A 21393-nucleotide genomic window follows, 5' to 3' on the forward strand; every position below is an offset into this window, starting at 1 on the left:
CGCTGTCTGACCCATGATAGGAACCCGTAAGCTGCAGTTTGTGCAGCCCGTAAAGGCCATCTTCACCTGGCTTGTCAATTTGAAGAACTGAAAAATGGTCTTTTCTTCGTCTTCCGGACGCGTTGAAGGCATTTGCACTGAGGTACTCGTAATCGTGTCAATTTCACTTCTGTCAAACTTTTGAACCAGCATTCAAGTTATCAAGTCGCGATCGGATGACCTACGCTGGAACCCAATTTTGTCGACTAATCATATCCCCACAAGCTGCATACAGAGCGCGACTATCCCGGTCTAGCCAAAGATCCTCACAGGACTCTAGAAGCGGGTGGCTAATGCGCTGGCAATCATAGTCGAAAATTTCCAGAGGCTGAAGTACACCGCGAATGTTTAGAAAAGTAAAGAGAAAGCTTTTAAGGAAAACTTGGTAGAACACTGCCACGGTAATGGCAAAATAAAAAGCTCCTTTTGGACCCATCTTGGTATGGATGTGGAGTGAGAGGAAATTTGCTCGGCTTACACCTGTGAATTTCTTGAAAATTAACACAGATATAACCTTGAGAGCTTTACCCCGCAATTTGCGCCGAAGAAAGTCAGTGTATGGGAGGGCAATTCCACCCGCAGCATACAAGAGATACCGGCAATCAGACTCATGAATAGCAGTAGCTTTACCGGAGCATTGGCAGAATCTCAAGGTTATTCTTTGTAGCCGTAAAATTTCTCAAATATGTTTCCATAAACCCTCCCCGTATCTTAGAGCCGAGCTATCTGGAATTACTGAGTAGGAAATTAAGCGGGGTAAAGTTTGGACGACTCCACAATTAACTTTATCATATTGCAGTAGTCTGTATCAAGCGTTTTGTTGTTGGTAATTTGGGGTATCTTGATGCTTCACCCACCAATTTTTATCTTGTGATACATCATTCTACATCGATAGTTGCATCCAACGTTTCGTGAGTGAGTAAGTGGTTTCTTCTTCAAATGGTTTTACTCATAGATATCCCAGCCGACATTATTCGTAGTGAGATTCTCATCTAATTCACCGTCGTACTCAAGCTGCACTGTGGAGGTAAGCTATCCATTCTTTTATCATTCAAATACAGAGGAGAATATTTTTACTTAACAATGGTTATTTCTCAAAGGTGGATATACTTATGGTTCGTCCAAATTCATTGGTGTTGATTACTCATCTTTCGAATATGGTCTCATTCCCAATTTATGAGACAATAAAGTTTAGATTGCGGCATTGAAAATGGATACCACGGGGGCTCTTTGGGCTTTCGTATCACAAAGCCTGGTCCACATTCATGCGAATTTTCGGCGACAAAGCGGCACCCCTCATTGATATATGTCAGTAGATTATACCCCCCCCGGCTGGCTATAGTTCGCTGGTAATATCTTGCCGTTGATAGCCATTTTGGTCCGGCACCTCTCAAGAGTCTGGTGAAATATAATAAGAGAAACCCCATCTGTAAAGGCCAAGACTGTCGGCACATTGATTCGACTTCGGTTTTATTCCCGACCTTTTCAAATTATTCCACGTTATAAGCTTCAGCAGCGAAGATGTGTACTCAACTACTCATTCTATGTGGTATTGTGTCATTTTTGATCGCGAGAATTATTCATCGGCTCTTCCTTCATCCCCTACGTAAAATACCAGGGCCTCGTCTCGCAGCAGCAACGCATCTCGTTGAGTTTTATTATGATGTGATCAAGGGTGGGAAGTTCATCTGGGAAGTGGAGAAGATGCACGAAAAATATGGTTCGCCTTTCTTGAGCCGCTGATTCATTTCCAGATGCTAACTGCAGGATTGATAGGGCCTATCGTACGCATCAATCCCCGTCAAATTCATATCAATGACCCAGACTTCTACGAACAAATCTATTCTGGAAGTAAAAGCAGACGCGACAAGGATACTTCTTACCCTCCACGACTCTCTGCATCACTATCCGTTATATCAACAATTTCCCATGACCATCATAGGTTACGTCGCTCAGTGATGAACCAGTTCTTTTCAAAGCGATCTGTAACGAAGCTAGAGCCCATCATACAGGACAAAGCGGATAAGCTCGCAGAACGATTCAAGGAAGCTCATGCAAGTGGAACGCCTTTGAAGCTGGAGTACGGCTTCTCTGCATTGACCGCCGACGTAATAACACACTACTGCTACGGTAAAAGCTACCGATATCTTGAGGACCAATTTCCTGAAAATGATTTGCGAGATGCATTTGGAGGGCTTTTCCTTTTGAATCACATTTTGTATTTCTTTCCACCTCTTTGCGCCCTTCTTAACAACTTACCCCCGATCTTGATGCAGTTTATTGACTCAAAATCATCAGTCATGTCATACCTCCGAGCTAGATTGCATAAACAGTCCAGGGAAACACTTGACCGAAGCGGAATGCTCGGGTCAGGTGATCGAGAGACGATCTTTGATGCCTTGCTTGATCCAAGCCTGCCCCCGAGCGAGAAAACGATTGAGAGGCTGAGCGAGGAAGGATTAATCCTTCTAGGCGCGGGATCAGAAACGACTGCAAACACAATGGCTTTAGGTGCCTACCACCTGACTAGAAACAAGCCAGTGCTGGAGAAGCTACGGGCTGAGCTGAAACAAGTGATGAATTCGCCAGATAGCCGCCCATCATGGTCAGAGTTGGAGCAATTGCCGTATCTTGTGAGATATCAACGGTTTTCCCTCTCTTTCTGAGTGAATGCTGATTCTGCCACAACAAGACTGCCGTCGTAAATGAGACTCTTCGCATGGCCATAGGAGGCTCTTGGAGACTTCCCAGGGTCTCCCCAAAAGAGGATTTGGTGTACGGGGAGTATGTCGTGCCCGCCGGGGTAAGTGAATTTGTCTGAAGCAGGGCACAGTCCTCTTCTGCTACTCTGGTAATCTAACTGACGAGACTACTTAGACACCCATGATTACAGCAAGCTATTTCGTTCACATGAACCCGTCTATATTTCCAGATCCCTACAAATTTGATCCTGATCGATGGACCCGGGCAAATGAAAAGGGGGAGCGCTTGTCCAGATACATCGTGAGCTTCAGCAAGGGTACCAGAGCATGTATTGGCATTAAGTGAGTCGACATTTCCTAGAGGCCGTCATCGATATTTTACTGCGATCCTAATACTGATTTAAAAATCAGTATGGCTTATGCCGAGCTCTACCTAGTCCTCGCTCGCGTCACTCGACAATTTGAACTGGAGTTGTTCGATACTGACGACGAGAATGTTAGATTTGCCCGTGATTACGTGGTACCACATGCAGAACACGGTCCGTGGAGCGTCAAAGCTTACATCAAGGACGTGATTCAAGAATGAGGACATAAATTTGAACCCGGCGTGGCTGTTGCCTTTTCGTGGTCGCACGCTTCAGTGATTCTCTCCCGCGGTCATTACCAGTCTTTGTTCCCTCCTCTCTGCATAGGAGAGACCTCGATCCACGTTCCACCTTGTTGCTCTGTGGATGTCTTGTGCAGCGGATCCAGTATTCCAGATAAGAATTAGTTCGCATGAAGAAAATCTGAAGACAATCTCCCTCATTTCTAGCAAGATCTGAGAGAAGCTTTTCCACTTGACATGAAAAGCCGAATGTTCCAAGGTTGGAATGGGGTATGAAAGACGATACCGAGATTATGTCCGTAACTGAGAGCAAACATGAATGTTCACGGCCCAGGTGTCTAAAACATTGTCTATTGCCATATTGCGTGGATAATTACCATAGTAAATGCGTAGTGTACTATTTAGATGACGAATGCATTCATGGGACGAATCGACGATACATGTATTACCCTATGTTGACAAGAAACATCAGCATCCGTTTATTCAATCGTGAATCAATCGCCCACCGGCAATTAGGATAAAGACATAAATAGATAGGGCGACTCGGCTACAACTAGAGTGGTACAGGAAGGGGTTTTTACCGACTTACTACGAAATACTCGGTCGATAGCCATCAACCCAACTAGATCCAACTAGATACAGGCTATATAAACCCTTCATATTTCCCGCTTGTTGCAAGAACTGTCACGAAGAAAATTCTGTACTTATCGTTCCTAACATTCGAAATGGTCGTTTCCCACGTTGTACTCCTGTCCTTCAAATCTGGCATCAGTGATGCCCAAAAGGAAGAAGTAAGATTTCCATTCAGCATTCTCAAATCTACCAAAAAGAATGGGTGACTCATTGTCTTAGGCTTTGACTAGCCTCCGCATGATCAAGGAAAAAGCGGTGCATCCAACATCCGGCAAGCCTTTGGTCAAGTCACTGATTGGCGGTAAAAATAACTCTCCAAAGGGGTATAATGTAAGAAATGACCTCGGAATTACATTTAAATGGATCCACGCATCGACATGCTTTCTGACCATGATGATAGAAGGGTTACGATTACGCTTTCACCTGGGATTTTGAAACACCCGAAGATCGAGATTACTACACATTCAAGGACCCTTACCATACTTCGATCACTCCTGTTATTTTAGATGCAATTGAGAACATCATTGTGGTAGACTTTACCCCACACGAGTTCTGATACTTTCCGGAATATTGGAGGGACATCAGCTGCCCGATAGCCTGCGGTCTTGGCTGATTGGCTTTCGATGTCACTACCGCCATTCCTCATAAAGATCGCGGTTTCCTACACTTGTTTCCATCTGATTACAATATGTTGATTTGAAGACTGCCTAAATTCAACACTTTCAATGGGATGTCATAGAAATACATGTTTGTAACAACGGATAGCCACATTCTTCCCATACAAGTGATCAATAGTCAGTCAATCATAAGGTTCTGTACGACGGGCTATCTAGCGGGGTATGTCATCCCACCGGCAATACAAGGTATTTGAGTTCACTATTCGGTTATGGCCGGCTATGATCTTTTACACGTGACTATGACACCACTCGAGGGCGGTGGTGTTGCCAGCCCACATTCAGCAACGGAAGCTCCTGAGGCCCTACAATCCATAACGACGAAGATTGAATAGGTCTGCTCCTGCAAGAAAGGAACTACGCCATCCTTGAAAAAAAAGCACTAGAACCATCATTTCATGCAGGAATATTATACGTCTCGCGCGGCCGGTTAATGCTCATGATGGGTTCGAGGTCTAGGTCCAAGTTAGAGTTTACCCCGCATCTGCCCAGGCGATCCCCCACACGTTCCACCTCTTGAAGGTTGCCCCAAGTTTTGAGCGACAATATAAGACTTTCTGCTGTCACAACGTACAACCATCATCCCGCGATGATCCTCTCACCGGAGTATCTCGACGACCATCCTCACTATGCCTCAGACTAATCCCGAGGTTGCGGGTGAAGAGTCTCGAAAACGCAACAGGCGCGCTGGCCAGGTCTGCGAGCGCTGCCACGAGAAAAAAGTATGTCTACATTTAAATAATCTACAGAAGAAGTGTATATGCTGTCTACAGAGGCTGGTGAGAGCTCACAGGGCAGCAGATAAAATGTGATATCTATCAGCAGACCGCAGACCCTCGGATATGCTGCAATTGCGCTAGTACGGGTTCGACATGCCAGTACGCCTGCCCTCATTATGACCGTTGCAATCATTTTTTGCTTACATATTGATTGTTAAGGATGCGGTATTCGAGACGAGGAAAGAAAAAGCGACCCCTTCCCCGGAATGAAGACTGCGAACAAGCGACTATGCCCCCCCCAGGACCTAGCCCGGCGGAGACAGAGGTATGGGTCAATTTTCGCAATTCACGTGCAATGGAATATTAGATTTTAATGTAGCGTTTAGACAATCTTCCCATCAATGAGCAATACTGATCCAATAGCACCGCCTGTTCAACAGCCATCCCCGCTTCTTTCACTACAGAGTGCGCTTGAAAGCCAAGACGGTACCCAAGATATTTTAGGAATCTGGCCGAATAACCAAAATGAGAGAGCACAAGGGTATCGACAGCACCAGACATTCCTGGGAAATACTGGGTATATGCAGATGTTTAGCAATGAAAGGCCAGGGGGGGAATGGGGTGCAACCTACGCCCTTGCCGTTAGCGTGCGAACCGATATCCCATCATGTTCCCGAGGATCTTCTGGAGATCTATCTGCAAACCTATTTCGAATTTGCCAATGTGTGGTGTCCAGTGCTGGAGTGGGCTACACTAGATTCTGAGCCTCAGATTTTGGCATCGCCGTTTTTCCACAATGCATTGGCTCTATGTGCCATCAGGCTTCGACCCCCCCTCATCGGCCCCACGGATCCCGAAGAACACTACATGCGGGCCAAAAGCCTGTTCTATGGCAACTGTGAGAGTAATCCGTTAATTCAGATTATCTCCATCATGCTATTCTACTGGTGGAGCCCTGGGCGACCTGATGTAGCGAGCTTAGACACTGGCCGCTGGTGGGTCGGCACTGCTATTCGCCTGGCCGAAGAAATTGGATTGCATCTTGATAAGGGTCCCGCACAGACTTACATAGGTGAAGGATGTGGACTGAAGCGTAGAATATGGTGGACACTCTTTGTGAGCGCAGCCCTACCACGATCCTTCTCTCTAAGTCCAAGACTAATCTCGGCTCCTTTCAGGCCAGGGACCGCATTGTCGCCCTCGCCCAGGGCCGACCCTGCTTCATCAATCCTGAGTATTGCAGTGTGCCTATGGTGACCGTGCATGACTTCCCCGATCCAACAGATTTGAAGGCCTCTATATTTGTACACTGGGTCAGAATGTGGGAAATAGTCGGAAGGATGCACAAGGAGATATACAAATCAAAAGACTTCTTTTCATCAGAGTCTACATATATCCCCGAAATGGTCAATTGGGTGCAATCCCTTCCTCCTTCCGCTCAATTGCCTTTCAGCTCTCATCGATCGGTCGGCTACAATCGTGACGTGCACGACCTCCACCTTGGCTATCTCACCACCATCACTCTGCTGTTCCTTGATAAGAGTGATGAATCTATACCAACAGCCCAGATCCCGGCAATCGCGGCTGCGTCATGTATTGCCCGTATTTTCAAAGACTTTCTAGCTCGTGGATCAGTTCGCTTTCTATTGACCCAGGCAACATGGAGTATTGCTTTGGCTATCTTGGCTTTAATTCACGCACGTCGCATTGAAGGGCTGACACACCATGCCGAGGAGGATATACTTGTCCTTCGTACAGCTCTTGTACAATTGGTGCCATTATCGTATCCTGGAAAGATGTTCAGTCAGGGAATTGAAAGAATTCTTGATCAAGCCAACACAGCGGGGGGTGCTCAGGCTGGTGCAAAGCCAGATACCGGAGATTTGAGTCATGATCGTTGGCAGCCTGTGGCAACTAGCTCTCCGATGATCATTGATGAAAAATGGACGGAATTCTTCCCATATATGACCACTGATACGAGCCCTTTGATTGCCGATCTTCTAACATGCCATGGAACATTATCGACTTTCACGGATCCGGATTTCCCGGTGGATATTCTTCCTTTCTTGAACGAGATTTTTGTGGACTCTCACACGCTTCTGGCTCATCATTTCTAGTCATTCAAGGGGGCACTTAAAGGATACTCCGTCTTCCAGCGAGGAGTCACCGGGGCACTTCATTTCGCTCTGTCCTGATGTACTTGTATCACCAGTGCCTGTCATTAGAGCTGCGCTGGCTTTTATTGATTTCCGGTTTCTCAATCAGACACATCATAATATGAGGGGAGTTCAATTGCTGCCATGTTATTGTGCTCGCCCAGGTGTCCAGAGACACATAGTTTCATTTGTAGATTTCTAATATGTGTTATACATTGAGTGCCGCGCTTTGCACTAGGGGCAAATTCAAACTCGCACTATATTTCTAGCTTGTGATAAGGTAAGAGGATTACTGTGGGGTCTATTGCTCGTGTGAGCATGAAACATCTAGAGATGCATAACTTGACTATGCATATTGTTCACGGCCCGTGCTGGTCGGCAATTATGAAGGAATAAGCGGGACATTACAGAAAAGCCGTGTCCCTGACCTTGGGAGTTGTTCGATCTCAGTAAGCAATAAGTTTCTCAGGCTTCATGCTTTGCCGGCCATGTCCGATGGTCTTGGATCGGCTATAGAGGTAGGAACAAATCCGGCTATGTTGAACTTTGAGCGCCTGAATATGATCACAGTGTCGGACCACTCGTTTCTGGTGAGAAATTTCCATTTTAAAAGGATGACGGAACATCCAGAGAGTCAGCCAATCCACCGAATCTATCTTATGTTTTCCCCACGTATTCCTCCCGCTTCAATACCTCATCCGAAATGACTAAACAGCAAGACGAAAATGGGCGATCAAGCAGTAACCCCATGTTCGAGTCCTTTGGCCTTCCAGGAAGTTTGAAAATCGGAGGCAATAGCAGAGGTCCGCATCCGTCCTCTACTGAGCGCCCTGTACACCATCCGGAATGGGATATCCATTCCAACCGCGGCTATATTCCTCCTAGAACGATGATCAATGAGCCGCTCCCAGAAAAGCCATTCCGCATCATATTTCTGGGTGCAGGCGCAGCCGGCATTGACTTTTTACATTGGGCCCCCAGGTCGCTGCAAGACTTGAATGTTAGCCTGGTTTGTTATGAAAAGAATGCCGATATTGGGGGTACTTGGCTGGAGAATCGCTATCCAGGATGTGCGTGCGATGTGCCAAGCATCTCCTATACCTTCCCATGGCGGAGTAATCCAGACTGGTCCCGTTTCTATTCGTCGTCACGTGAAATTTGGCAGTATATGCGCCGCATTGTGGACGAGGAAGGAATGATGGATTACATCCGTTTATCCCACCAAGTTGTAGGAGCGCAATGGAATGATGAAACCAGCAAGTGGTCGGTTACAGTCCGAAAGCTTGATGAAGCAGATGGTCACTGCGAGGAGTTCCAAGATGAGTGCGACCTATTGCTGAATGGTGGGGGGTTTTTAAAGTAAGTTACATACTCAAATGCGTTCTTGGGCTTCACTGACATTCTACGTAGCTCGTGGAGATGGCCAGATATTCCTGGAATCCATACCTTCACGGGCAATCTTTTCCACTCCGCGAATTATGACGAGAGTTATGATTTGAAAGGGAAGAGAGTTGCAGTTATTGGCAATGGAAGTTCTGGCATTCAAGTCGTGGCGGAAGCCTATAAAGATGCCACAAAGCTTTATACCTGGGCTCGTAGCCCAACGTGGATAATTGCGGCAATTGGACAGAAGAAGGGCAGCAAGGAAGGCCAAAACTTTGAATGTGAGTATTCAAAAGCCTTCTTGTATATTTAGATGAAAAAATATTCACTTTGCCTGTCCTGATGCTAGATACCGACGAGCAGAAAGCAGAATTTCATCGGGATCCTGAGAAATACCATCGCTATCATAAATCCATTGAGAACAGTTTGAATAATAGGTTCCGGACCCTTCTAAGAGACACTGCTGAATCTGACGAGGTTAATGCGGTACGCTTATGCCCCACTCATTAGGCTGGAAAACAACTAATCATTTATCTACGTCAGTTTGCATACACAGAAATGCGTCATAAATTGGCAGCACATCCTGAAATTATGGAAACACTTATGCCAAAGGACTTCAGCGTGAATTGCCGCCGACCCACCCCTGGTAATGGGTATCTAGAGGCGCTGTCAGGCTCGAAGACAACTGTCCTACCTGGAAATATTCGACAAATTACTCCCACTGGAATTGTGGACATGTATGGGAACGAACATGATGTTGACGTCATCATATGCGCTACAGGATTTGATACTTCGTTCAGACCGCGATTTCCCATTGTTGGGTTGGATCCTGAAGTACCTCTTGCAGAGAAATGGGCTACCTTTCCTTCCAGCTATCTCGGGGTCAGCGTGGACGGCTTCCCGAACTATTTTACCTATGGAGGGCCTTTTACTCCTGTAGCGCAAGGAACAGTCCTCCCTATACTGACCCTGTTAACGCATCATTTCTTGGAGATCATAAAGACAATGAGAAAGCAGCATATTCGGCGACTAAGTCCTAGGGCTGATGCAGTCCGGGACTTTTCTGAGCATGCTGAAGCCTACCTTCCACGAACCACTTGGGCTGACCCATGCAACAGTTGGTACAAGATGGGTACGAAAGACTCTAAGAAGCTTGTGATGTGGCCGGGATCTCGCTTATCTTATTTCGAAATTCTCGAGCACCCTATGCTGCAAGACTATGACTTTGAATATTGGAATGGGAATCGATGGGGATTCATGGGTAATGGCTTTGTGGACTGGGAGTTTTCCGGAACAAGAGATCTTACTTGGTACCTGGATAAATTCTCGGAAAATTCCAATTTCATCAAGGGCGTGCCAATGAAAGATCCAGTTGAGTTCCAGGGTGTGGCTGACGGTCAGGTTCCATGACCGGAATCCTGGATCCACCTAGGCTTGTTCCTTCACGAGTCCCATTGAATCATGCCATTTCCTAGGAACATTGCTTGCTCTTCATGTTGAATAAATAGCAAGTTGTGATAGTTCGACTCGTTTCTCCTCAGTATTCAAGTGGTCTGTATTTTCAAATGTTCCCAAAATAGATCGTATCCAACACACTGATCTTTCCAGTTGCACGTACAAAAAATAATAATAGTGATAATTGATCATTCGTTTTATTACTCCAGCATTTAAGCATCCAAATGGTTTCTCTCGGTAGCAAACTAGCCATTTTATTGATTGCACCCCCAATACCAATATGTGTGACCAGAAATACCAATGTCAGTGCTCTCGTTCCGTCGCCCCTGACAGCTCGCGGTACTTCAAAGAAACCATTCAATAGTAGACATCATAAGCCAAAAAAAGCATCAACATGTAAGAACCCCTGGGCAAGCCTCAAAGTTTATTTATTTGGCTACTTTTGTTGGAGATAGTATTATATGCGCACTTCAGATGTTACATATTTCATCATCTTCCAGTGGTAGCTACTCAACATTGCAAGGATCAAGCCTTTTGTAATCTATTTTAGTGGCCTGTACAGGCAACAATGCACTGCATCATTTACAGAGGTGGTAATTAAAGAAAATGGATAGGAATATGTCCTGCTAGACAGTTATTTACACGCCAATCAAGGAAGTTTTTCGCCAGTAGGGGTAACATGGTGATAAAGAAGTTTTTGAGCTCCCACGAAGAATTTAAGATAAGCCCTCTTTCAACGAGACATTCCGGGTCCAGCCATCGACTTTCATAGTCTGGATGCAATGAGGTTGGGTGTATTGTCCAGGGCATAATCAGACGAAGCTAGTTTACTCCTCACTGAATGGACTTGTTCAGGTGTGATTAACCTATCCTCAATGGCCGGGTTATAGCCAAGGCCACTCATCGCTGAAATCTCCTTCTCGGTAGACAGGCTATCACTGTTTTTCTTTCCGTCGGTGCGTTTGTAAACCGTTACTGCAACCGCACCACCCAATCCAATATTATGCTGCAGTGCGACATCTACTCCTTCGACCAAACGACCATTATTTGCCCAGCCACGCAGTTGCCATATAAGCTCTGCGCATTGCGCCAGGCCCGTTGCTCCGAGGGGATGGCCTTTGGAAATGAGACCACCCGATGGATTGACAATTGGACCTTTGCCTCCAAAAGTGATGTCTCCTCGCCGAACAAGCTGATGGGCTTTTCCTTGTTCGGAAAACCCAATTGCATCCAATGAAATCAGCTCATTGGTGGAGAAACAATCATGTAGCTCACAAACCCGAATTTGACTCGGCGCCACCCCCGCCTCATGCAACGCTGCAGTTGCAGCCCGCTTCGTCATGTCATATCCCACTAGATCCATTGCACCTCCCGAATAGAGGGCTGTGCTATCAGATTTTAGGGATTGGCCGGCAATAAGAATGGCATGATTCTGTAAGTGTGGTCTCGCGTCGAGAAACTTCTGCGACACGACAACTGCTGCTGCTGCCCCGTCCGATGTCGGTGAGCATTGTAGCTTTGTCAGCGGATAATGGATCATCGGCGACTTCTGGATCTCGTCGAGAGTGTACACGGTCCGAAACTGTGCGTACGGGTTCCTTGACGAGTGCTCGTGTGAAATCCTTGCAATTTCCGCAAAGTCCTCGGCTGTCGCGCCATACCTAGAATGACAGTGTGAGTGGAAGTACATGTCTAACAATAAAATAGGTTGACTTACTTTTCCATGTATTCCCGTCCGGCATTGCCGAACATTTGTGGATTCTTAGGAGACTTGGTCTTTCCCCGGGTGGTTTCCATTAACCTCATACTCAAATCAAACGGAGTCGGTCGGTCTTTAACGTTACTGTGGAGTGGACCAGGTTGCATTTGCTCAAATCCGATCACCAAAGCACAGTCATGGACCCCTGATCTCACGAAGGATCGACCGAGGTGCAACCCGGTCGACCCCGTTGCACAGGCATTATTGACATTGTATATGGGAATACCGGTCATGCCGAATTGATAGAACGCACGTTGACTAAAAAGCATTCAACATGGGAGAGACACGTGTTCTGATTTAGACTCTTACCCGCTGCAGGTTGGGCCTGATGCATAGCATGCTACTCCGACCTCAACATCGTCATATGTGATATGAGCATCTAACATTGCCTTAGCCCCGGCTTCAAACGCGAGCTCCGTATACATCCTCTCCCCGCGGGGCTTCAGGAAAGCCGCAATGCCAACACCTAAAACATAAGCATTGTCCTGCGTTGCAGTTGCCATTGTCTGTGCGGTGTTTGAGTCGAGAAGGTTTCGGGTAATATGAAGTTCCAGCCTTCAATCAGCACTATTTGTGGAGAGATGTTCGGGTTTTATTTGATACTCAATATATAGTCCATTCACCGAGGTCTAGCGAAACGAAGAAACGATTCTCAAAGCTGGTATTGTCCATGCATATTGCCTTTTTAAACATCCGATACGGAAGCCCGGAGACACTGTTTCTACCGGCTGCTTTAAATGAGCACGAATTCACGTTACAGAGCAATGAGCCAATAAGGATAGCTTGTTGAAGTCACTGTCGGCAGTAAGGAAATTGCCGGTAATCGACGGAGATAATTGAGAGAACCTCCGTACTCCCCCGTAGCTGTAAGCCAATGAAATTGCGTTTAGATGGTCGCTCCTCCATCATCATGAAGAAGCTGACTTTTTCATAAGCGGATTGCCGGACGTATTTTAAGCGGTTTCTTCGACGGATAAAGCATTTTGGCAAATTGTCACGGGTGGTATTTCCTCAAGTATTTCTCTCTAGAAAACTGTTTGGGTTGCCTAAGATATACATACACCTGTCTATATATGCGTCAGGCATCGGCTTTGTTTCCGTAGCAGCAGCATTTTTTTAAAGGCTATTCTGTTGAGCGTACGTGGACTAAAATATAATTCAAGTTCATGCTCAGACTCAGGCTACTGCAGGCTCTCCTTGTAAGATCCCAAGTGCATATTATCCATTCCCTATGTCAGAGACCCTAATGTATTGAGCATTCACTTTACTACTGTATTCTAAGTCAGGGGAAATCGGGAGTCAGGTAATTTGTCCCCTTCTATCTTAATACACATTTCTATACTTCGGCAATAATCCGGCTATGCTCTGTCATGCATGGGCCTGCCTGGGCAATGGCCCATACCAGGCCTCGGTAAGCAGGAGATTTAGGCAAGAATTCATTGACAAGGGCACTGTATGAAGTGCTTATTTAGGAACATTTTGTCCTGATGCCAAATCCCTCTTACACACATACAAGGAGCAGTTTTACTTGGGAGCTTGTCACTATGAGTGACTTTACTCAGAAGCTGCGACCCGGCAAGCCCGACGGTCCATCAACTTTGCTTCAACAGCGGACCCAGTCCAATATTTCTGTCGATGAGTTAGCGCATCATCTCCTTTCCTATGATGGATTCCTAGATCGTCAATTACGAATCCTCCCTCTCTTAGAGCAAGAGCCTCTTTTTAACAAAATGAACCAAGCGAACCTTTCTCGAATCGAAGTTTTCAAGTTGGCTCTCGCTCGAGCCAAACGGCTTCGCCGGCTTGTTGACGAAAATGGCTGGGATATTTATGATTACAAGATGGCGGAGACATTGATCGATGATGTCTCACCTTACTATCTTCACATGCACATGTTCGTGACGACAATCAAAGAGCAAGCTTCTGATTCTCAAAAATCACATTACCTTCCTCTCATTGAAAGTTTTCGGATTATTGGGGCCTACGCTCAAACTGAACTTGGACATGGAAGCAACGTTCAAGGATTGGAGCTCGAAGCCCGCTGGGATCCGAGCACAAAGGAGTTCATCCTTCATAGTCCGACTTTAACAGCCAGCAAATGGTGGAATGGGTCGCTGGGTCGCATCGCTAATCACGCTATCGTGGTTGCACAACTGCTTCTTCCCAGCTCAAGTGGACAAGATTCCTCTCCGGAATATGCATCTTATGGGCCTCATCCATTCATCGTCCAAGTTCGTGATATGAGCACTCACCAACCTTTTGACGGGATCGTAATCGGAGATATCGGTCCTAAGTTGGGCTATGCTACCATCGATAACGCTTATATGCTGTTTGACAATTTCCGGTAAGACTTACTCACTATTTGCCATGTGGCTGGGCGCACAGATGGATGGATTATTTCTGACTCATGGCTTCTAGAGTGCCACATTCAGCACTGTTGTCAAAATACTGCCAGGTTGACTATGAGTCAGGTGCATACTCAAAGCCAGCAACTCAGGGCATACTTTACGGCACAATGACCTTTGTGCGATCCTTGATTGTTCACCAGGCTAGATTGGCCTTGGCCCGAGCAGTGACAATTGCCGTGCGCTATACCTCAATTCGTCGACAATTTACGCACAGAGATGATAGAGATGGCCCGGAGGTCTCGGTTTTGAGTTACCCTACAGTTCAGATTCGCGTGTTGCCGCTGCTCGCTACGACCTATGCCCTTCACTACACTGGATTAGCAATGCAGGAAACATACAAGGATACCCGACAGCACGTTGAACGTGGAGAATTGCACACCTTAGCACATATGCACAGCATGTCTTCCGGATTGAAAAGTCTATGTACCAACATCGTGGCTGACGGAATCGAAACATGTCGACGGGCTTTGGGCGGCCATGGCTATGGAGGCGCGAGTGGGTTTACGCGGTTGGGTCCTGATTACTTGTCTCGCGTTACAGTGGAAGGGGACAATTGGATGATTACACAACAAGTTGCGTCTTATCTTATTAAGCGCATGACGGGGGTCGTGATGAATATGGACGACGATAATCACGACGAACTGGGCCAATCGTTCAAACTTTTCCTGGATATGAAACAAAGCAAGCAGTCGCCGATTCCATGCGATATATATGCAAGCGACCGTGCCATTGTTGATGCTTTCCAACAACGAGCGACAATCTTGGTAGGTGGTGAAACAATCTCCAGTCGTCAGTGCTTTGACTGAGTTTCCTTGGTATACAGACCTATGACATATACGAGGCCAGAGTGCTTGAAAAAAGGCCATGGACAGAGATTATGATTCAGTTGCATAAAACTAGCTCAGGTGTGTATAATCCCCTGAGATGGGTTCCCGGTCACAGAAAACAAATACAGCTGACAGCGATATTTTATTGAGCCCAATCTCAAGCAATAATTGTGAATTCCTTTTTCAACGCACTTAATACTGAGAATACATTGCCAGGCCCTACAAAATCGACACTTTGGGACCTGTACCGCCTGTTTGCGTTCTATACGATGGAGTCCGTGGGTTACGACTGTAAGAGAAGAAAACCTGACGGTCTCAACGAAGTTAATTAGTAATGGATGTTCCAGTTCTACGATCTGGGGCCATTTCCCATTGCCACGTGGAAAAGTTAGCCAGTCGGGTGCAAGAACTCATGGGGAAGATAAGGCCCCACGCAGTTAACTTGGTTGACTCATGGAAAATTCCAGATTTCCTGCTCGATAGGTAATTTGTCTCATTGGAAAATATTGGAGTCGATAATTAATGGCCCTGTGGAAACTGACCTTATCCCAGTGCCTTGGGTCGATACGATGGGAATGTGTACGAAGATCTCTTTAACCGAGCACACAAGTTCAATCCTCTCAACCAAGTTACATTTAACCCAAACTACTGGGAAGATGAGATCGTCAAAGGGATCAGCGATAAATGGTCATCACAGCTCGCGAAACTGTAAATTTCCGAGATAAAATGGGATTTAATACCCGGCCTGCGTTTGCAGGACCTCTGCTATAAATACAGTTGCTCTTACTATCTTTTGTTGACGTATGAACTTTCCATCCGCTGCATGTGGATATATCCATGAATCTACTATAGTGACTGCCACTTGCTATAATACGACTGGCCTTTCAAAACAAATCTTTGTGCAAGTTTTCGTGCCGGTCCTTCTACCATTTTATCTTCCACCCGCCGCTAAACACCTTACCATATATCCAGATCAATATGGGATAGACGAATGAGATATCAAAGTATCTGTAGTATGATCTTGTTCATAAAATTCAATTGTATGTTTATAAAGTTTGAGAAGAGATCCCCCTTGGTCCATCTGCTATTTGTGTTTTCAATGGTAAGGTCTACGGATACATATATACGTCGCTGTGGCCAACATAAGAATAATGTAGTTGTTTACTGATACTTATTAAGTCTCGTAATATAAACAGAGCTCAATGTATCTGGAGAATTTGTCTCTTCGAAGTTGGGCACAGAAGGTTAAGAAACTGCGGTGCATTGGTTGGTGGCATCAATTAATTCATAGGTAGTCTTGGCCCTTGTATATGAGTTAAACATATATATCTATCTCTCTCCATCATCTCCCAGCCCTCCCCTCGCTCGACTTTCCCACTTGACAGTATTTCGCCCGTAGCATAAAAGAACTGATATTGTTCCTTGCAAATTTGGCCAATAGAAGAATTTTACATTTGGGTCTAAGAATGGAAGCAAGTTGCACCTGTTGACGCGAGTGAAAGAAGAACAAGTTGAGATTTACAAATATTCTTTATCTTTCTTCTTCCCAATGCATTCTTTCCTACAGTTTATCCATTTCTCCGGGTTCTGATTTAAAATTTGAGCAATGATGGATAGTTTAGCCGGCAGTCGCTACAAGCAACTTCTGTATATCGTCATGCCACCCTGAATTTGTACCCAGGGTCTGATGATCTATTGCCTTTATGCCGCAATGAGTACTGGAAGCCAAGTGATATATTAGGTATTCACCGCTCTCGCTAGATGCGTCTTCATTACCACAGAACAGCTGTCCATTCCAGCCGGTCTTGATCAACAGGACTTCGCCTCCGCATTTTTCTCGTTGTATGTGGTCAGTACAACTGCCAGCAGTGAGGTCTAACTATCAGCACTACTGCTTGGGAACATATTATTAAGTTATACTTCGGCTTTGTAGATGTATCTGGCTGAATCAACTTCTTGGAATTTTGATAAAATCCATAATGACCCGACTACGCATATGATGATACATATCCACTTGGGGCTCCTACCAGAATCGGACGCTGGACTGCTGCTTTCCATTGACATGGGTATCATGGTCTGTGCCATACCATGGGTCATAGTGATTCGAAATATCAAGGTCAACGATAAGCCGCAGGTCAAGGGTATGGTCTTCTCATTTGTTGGTAAATCAACTTGTTGGAAGTTTCCTACGTGCATTATTGAAAAGGATCCGTGTACAAGTCTCAGTATTTCGTGCTATGTCATAATTTGCGCAGGCTTCTGTGCCGCTCCTAGCTGTCTTTACCCGCGTGCTGTACTGACAGATCAAGGCTTGTGTTGAAGTAAAATTTGTTATTTGTTTAATATAGATCAAAACATTTTAACCACGTTTTTCAATCATTCACCTCTGTTTCCCTTCATTTCATATGTGTTGCCTGTCATGTAGTTACTATGGCATTGAACAGAGCTTGCAAGATTTGATCGCTAGAATAAGCAATCATGCAAACATAATCATCGGAACTTCATCCATAACATGTGCAGATACTATTTACTATCGGTCGGACAAAACACAGCACTACCAATGCAGCACTTGGAGCGACAATCAGCCAGAGATGCTTTTATCGCATAGCCACCTGCACCATCAATACCGAGTACGCACATATGCTCAGTATCAACATATGATAATTGCTAGATACTGAGGAACAGGAGAAACTCAGAAGGTGTTGGATTAGATGGAGATGGCTATCTACTGAGGTGAGAGATGGTTAAAGGGCGATTGGATACCTGAGGCGTGGTGTTCAAGGCACCCACACTTTAGCAGCATGGTCTGAATTCAGTCGACAATACATCGGACGTCGAGACGCGTAATTCGGGATTTGCGATGAACCGAGGCTTCTTATTCTAGATAGCCTGAAAAGATGCGCTAAAGGTAACAAAAATCTGTCATGGCCTCTCCATGTTAGCAAGAGCAGGCTCCTGGCATGAGTCGGGGAGGTGTCAGCAGGGATAAGTCTACTGAGTGCCGTATGAATTAGTCAAGATGGCGTGGAAAATAAATATTAGCTGCGGTCTACCAGGCAATGACTAGCATACTAAGGATTTTCGTTGTAGGTAGGATGGTAATAGGACCTGATGGTTTGATTTTTTTGGGATGTGTTGTGAAGTGGTCTGAAGTTCAAAGGGTGACTACCCTCCCATATCTGCGACGAGATGCTTCTCATGAGGTCGTTTTCGGCCGACGGCTGTCGGGAAAACCGAAACGCTTCGGGTCGTGTGGAAGACCGTACGTCATTGGGTAGCGGCACATCTTGTCCGCTCGAGGGATGTGCTTCTGTTTTCTACGGCCCCCGGAAGGAGGGCGGTGTAGAAAGCGTCCAGTTCAAATGCTGGAATTTGTTGTGGGCCCCCAGTTCCACGAACGAATGAGATAGTAAGCTAGTCTGAATTTGATACTACTTCTGTTCTGCCTGGGAGTTCGGGAAAACTATGAACCGGACGCTATGGTCACGTTCACATGCCATCTTACGTAATCAAGGACAATTTCTTGGCTAGTGCTGTCAATGGCCCATCACGCGCTTCTTGTCAGACCAACAAGCTGGTCTACTTTCTGCTGTCGCTTCTCATTCCGGGATTGTGGACGGTGGTGATCATGTCGGCCTCGAGTATGCAGCAGTCGTCTAAACGCAAACGAGTGGTGACATCTTGCTCCGAGTGTTATCGCCGAAAGCAAAAGGTTCGAAATCGTTGCCTTCTGCATCTCTTTGAAAAGATCTTCTGTCGTCTGATGTCCATCCAGTGCGACCGTAAAACTCCATGCATCAATTGCATATCACGAAATGTCACTGCGCAATGTGTTTACGATACATACTCCCCGTAAGTAATGAGCTCTCGCTTCAGTCGGACATTGCGATTTCTGAACCGTCTATCTTCGATCCTTAAGAGTCAAGTCGCCAAAAGAGCACCAGCGATCGTCCTTTGATGCACAGGCTGGCACAGACCCAAGAGAATCACTTAGCTCCGTAGAAGGGCCAACGGCCCAAGGCTCGGCCGACCTTGGCTATTCGCTGGCTTCAGGCAGCAATACCTACGCGGGATTGCAAGAAGTATGCAAAATGCTTCTCACAATATAAATTCCAAGAACTTACTGACTGAAATGAGATCATCGGGAATGAGGAGTTTGAAAACATCACAACTCCACGCAACTATGCAACACGAACCGTGCTATTCAACAAAAAGGATATCGAGACGTTCATTGGAAAATTGCCGCCAAGACCTATCATCCAAACACTCGTGAATTTCTTCTTTGAGAATGTTAATTGGCATTACTTTATCCTGGAGAGATTTTATTTTGATAGCTTACTTTCTCGATGGCCACCTGCTGAAGACATGCAGGGTCTGGGCTACCTAACGCCCACAGAACTTTCCATTGAGATACGATATTTTCCCGCTTTGCTCTTTCAGGTTCTTGCATTGTCGCTGCAATTCGCACCAGTTGACTGGGATATCTTGAGCAACTTACCCGCAGCCAGATCTTTGTCTTCGCAGACATACAGCGACTTAGGCGACGAGCTACTGTCGCTGTTAGGGAGACCTGGATTAGCTCTCACTGCAATCCAAGCGGAATTTCTGCGGTCATCGTGGCTGAAGAACTGCGGACGAGGTACCGAGTCTTGGCACACGGTTGGATCTGCTATCAGGTTCGTACGACCCAGAATGTTTTCTAATCAGGTTGTGCACAAATCAGGTTAATCTATTGGTATCAATATATAGACAGGCACAAGAACTTGGCCTTCATCAGCAACAAGAAATCCACCAGGCTCCCCACGGAAATGTTGGTAAAACGCTAAGCTTGTTTTGGTACGAAGAGAACAAGAAGCGTCTATGGATCAATTTGTTCGTCTGGGATAGGTGAGACTGGTAAATTGGGGTATTACGTGGATTTTCATCATCTAATTTTTTAAGCTTCATGGCGATGATTCTCGGCCGTCCTCGAATGATAAATTTGGATGACTGTGATGCAAAGCCGCCTTTGTATTGCAATATTCCCCGGGATCCTTCCACCGCGATACCGATGGCAGTGCGCCCGGAAGATACCCGCAGCCCGATAATGATCTCCGCGTCCCTATTCCGATACGCTCTTGCATGCAAAGTGCACAAAATGAGGGCTACTAAATCAGGTAGCCCTCGTCTGAATGATTACACGATTATTCAAACTTTACACGAGGAAATATTGACGTTGATGCACGAACTGCCTCCTTTCTTGCGACTCAAAAATGCGGACACTACCTGGGACCTTGAGTATCATTATCTTCCCCAGCTTCGTCAGGAGTTGCAGGTTATGCTGAACTTATTCGTTATGTCATTGCATCGGCCACATGTTCTCTCTTCAGAAGAGAGTCGGAGAGCCGCTTTGCAGGCGGCGCTTCAGACTCTTGACTGTCAACGGTGCCTTTTCGCACAGGCTGAAAAAGATCAATATCACTTATTTGGCTTGGCATTCTATACGGTCGACGCCTCATTTCTCATCACTATCATCGCCATGCTATTCCCACCATCGAGCCATAACGCTAAACAGATAATTGACCAAAGCCTCCAGTATGCTATTACTGACCTCTCCAAAATGCAGTCTACCAATCCTGTAGCCAGATCAGGCTTGAAGATTGTCGAGCACTGCTATCAAAAAGTGAAGATCACTTGTGAATCGCCCAATAGCACTTCCGAGCCTAGAACCGCCCCCCACAGCACCCCTGGTGATGAATTGTATACCTTGGTTAATGATCTCGGACTTCGAAATTTTGATTCATGCGCAAATTTGCAGTCAGAATCCTCTCAGGTCAACACATTTTCTTGGCATGGATCTCCGGATTTTTTTTTCGCAGTCGATACCCGACGTTTTTAATCAGGGATATTGGCTGGACCAGTTGAATATGATACATCCGTCTATTTCAGATCAAGAAACAGGGTTTCTGTGGGAGAATCTCCATTTTGTTTGAGATTTTGGTGACTGTTTCTCAACCCTCATGGCCTTTCAAGAGCTGTACCACCCATTAAA

General features: G+C 45.8%; 7 protein-coding genes across 7 annotated transcripts; 6 read left to right on the top strand and 1 right to left on the bottom strand.

Annotated features, from left to right (window-relative positions):
* Positions 1 to 1560: 1560 nt before the first annotated feature.
* N7509_011502 (cytochrome P450) lies at positions 1561 to 3327 on the top strand (the record flags this gene model as incomplete). The annotated part of the gene is made up of 5 exons (XM_056636139.1): positions 1561 to 1759; positions 1816 to 2672; positions 2732 to 2842; positions 2917 to 3083; positions 3105 to 3327. 5 exons carry the CDS (start codon positions 1561 to 1563, stop codon positions 3325 to 3327), a joined length of 1557 nt encoding a protein of 518 aa, XP_056482169.1.
* Positions 3328 to 4073: 746 nt separating this feature from the next.
* Positions 4074 to 4537, top strand: N7509_011503 (Dabb family protein; the record flags this gene model as incomplete). Its single annotated transcript, XM_056636140.1, has 3 exons — positions 4074 to 4139; positions 4201 to 4311; positions 4382 to 4537. 3 exons carry the CDS (start codon positions 4074 to 4076, stop codon positions 4535 to 4537), a joined length of 333 nt encoding a protein of 110 aa, XP_056482170.1.
* Positions 4538 to 5971: 1434 nt separating this feature from the next.
* On the top strand, positions 5972 to 7491 carry N7509_011504 (fungal specific transcription factor domain-containing protein; the record flags this gene model as incomplete). The annotated part of the gene is made up of 2 exons (XM_056636141.1): positions 5972 to 6490; positions 6553 to 7491. 2 exons carry the CDS (start codon positions 5972 to 5974, stop codon positions 7489 to 7491), a joined length of 1458 nt encoding a protein of 485 aa, XP_056482171.1.
* A 742-nt stretch (positions 7492 to 8233) lies between these two features.
* N7509_011505 (flavin-containing monooxygenase) lies at positions 8234 to 10323 on the top strand (the record flags this gene model as incomplete). Its single annotated transcript, XM_056636142.1, has 4 exons — positions 8234 to 8889; positions 8941 to 9194; positions 9227 to 9399; positions 9457 to 10323. 4 exons carry the CDS (start codon positions 8234 to 8236, stop codon positions 10321 to 10323), a joined length of 1950 nt encoding a protein of 649 aa, XP_056482172.1.
* Positions 10324 to 11134: 811 nt separating this feature from the next.
* Positions 11135 to 12630, bottom strand: N7509_011506 (uncharacterized protein; the record flags this gene model as incomplete). Its single annotated transcript, XM_056636143.1, has 3 exons — positions 11135 to 12029; positions 12086 to 12385; positions 12437 to 12630. 3 exons carry the CDS (start codon positions 12628 to 12630, stop codon positions 11135 to 11137), a joined length of 1389 nt encoding a protein of 462 aa, XP_056482173.1.
* Positions 12631 to 13671: 1041 nt separating this feature from the next.
* Positions 13672 to 16074, top strand: N7509_011507 (acyl-CoA dehydrogenase/oxidase C-terminal; the record flags this gene model as incomplete). The annotated part of the gene is made up of 6 exons (XM_056636144.1): positions 13672 to 14471; positions 14546 to 15299; positions 15359 to 15440; positions 15513 to 15653; positions 15710 to 15845; positions 15915 to 16074. The coding sequence occupies 6 exons, from the start codon at positions 13672 to 13674 to the stop codon at positions 16072 to 16074; spliced, it is 2073 nt and encodes a 690-aa protein (XP_056482174.1).
* Positions 16075 to 18855: 2781 nt separating this feature from the next.
* Positions 18856 to 21240, top strand: N7509_011508 (uncharacterized protein; the record flags this gene model as incomplete). The annotated part of the gene is made up of 5 exons (XM_056636145.1): positions 18856 to 19214; positions 19282 to 19444; positions 19500 to 20038; positions 20112 to 20249; positions 20304 to 21240. 5 exons carry the CDS (start codon positions 18856 to 18858, stop codon positions 21238 to 21240), a joined length of 2136 nt encoding a protein of 711 aa, XP_056482175.1.
* Positions 21241 to 21393: the final 153 nt, after the last annotated feature.

The sequence above is a fragment of the Penicillium cosmopolitanum genome, assembly GCF_028827165.1.
Source record: "Penicillium cosmopolitanum strain IBT 29677 chromosome Unknown utg000011l:1.0-3548175.0:1.0-3550911.0, whole genome shotgun sequence".
Taxonomy (NCBI): Eukaryota; Fungi; Ascomycota; class Eurotiomycetes; order Eurotiales; family Aspergillaceae; genus Penicillium; species Penicillium cosmopolitanum.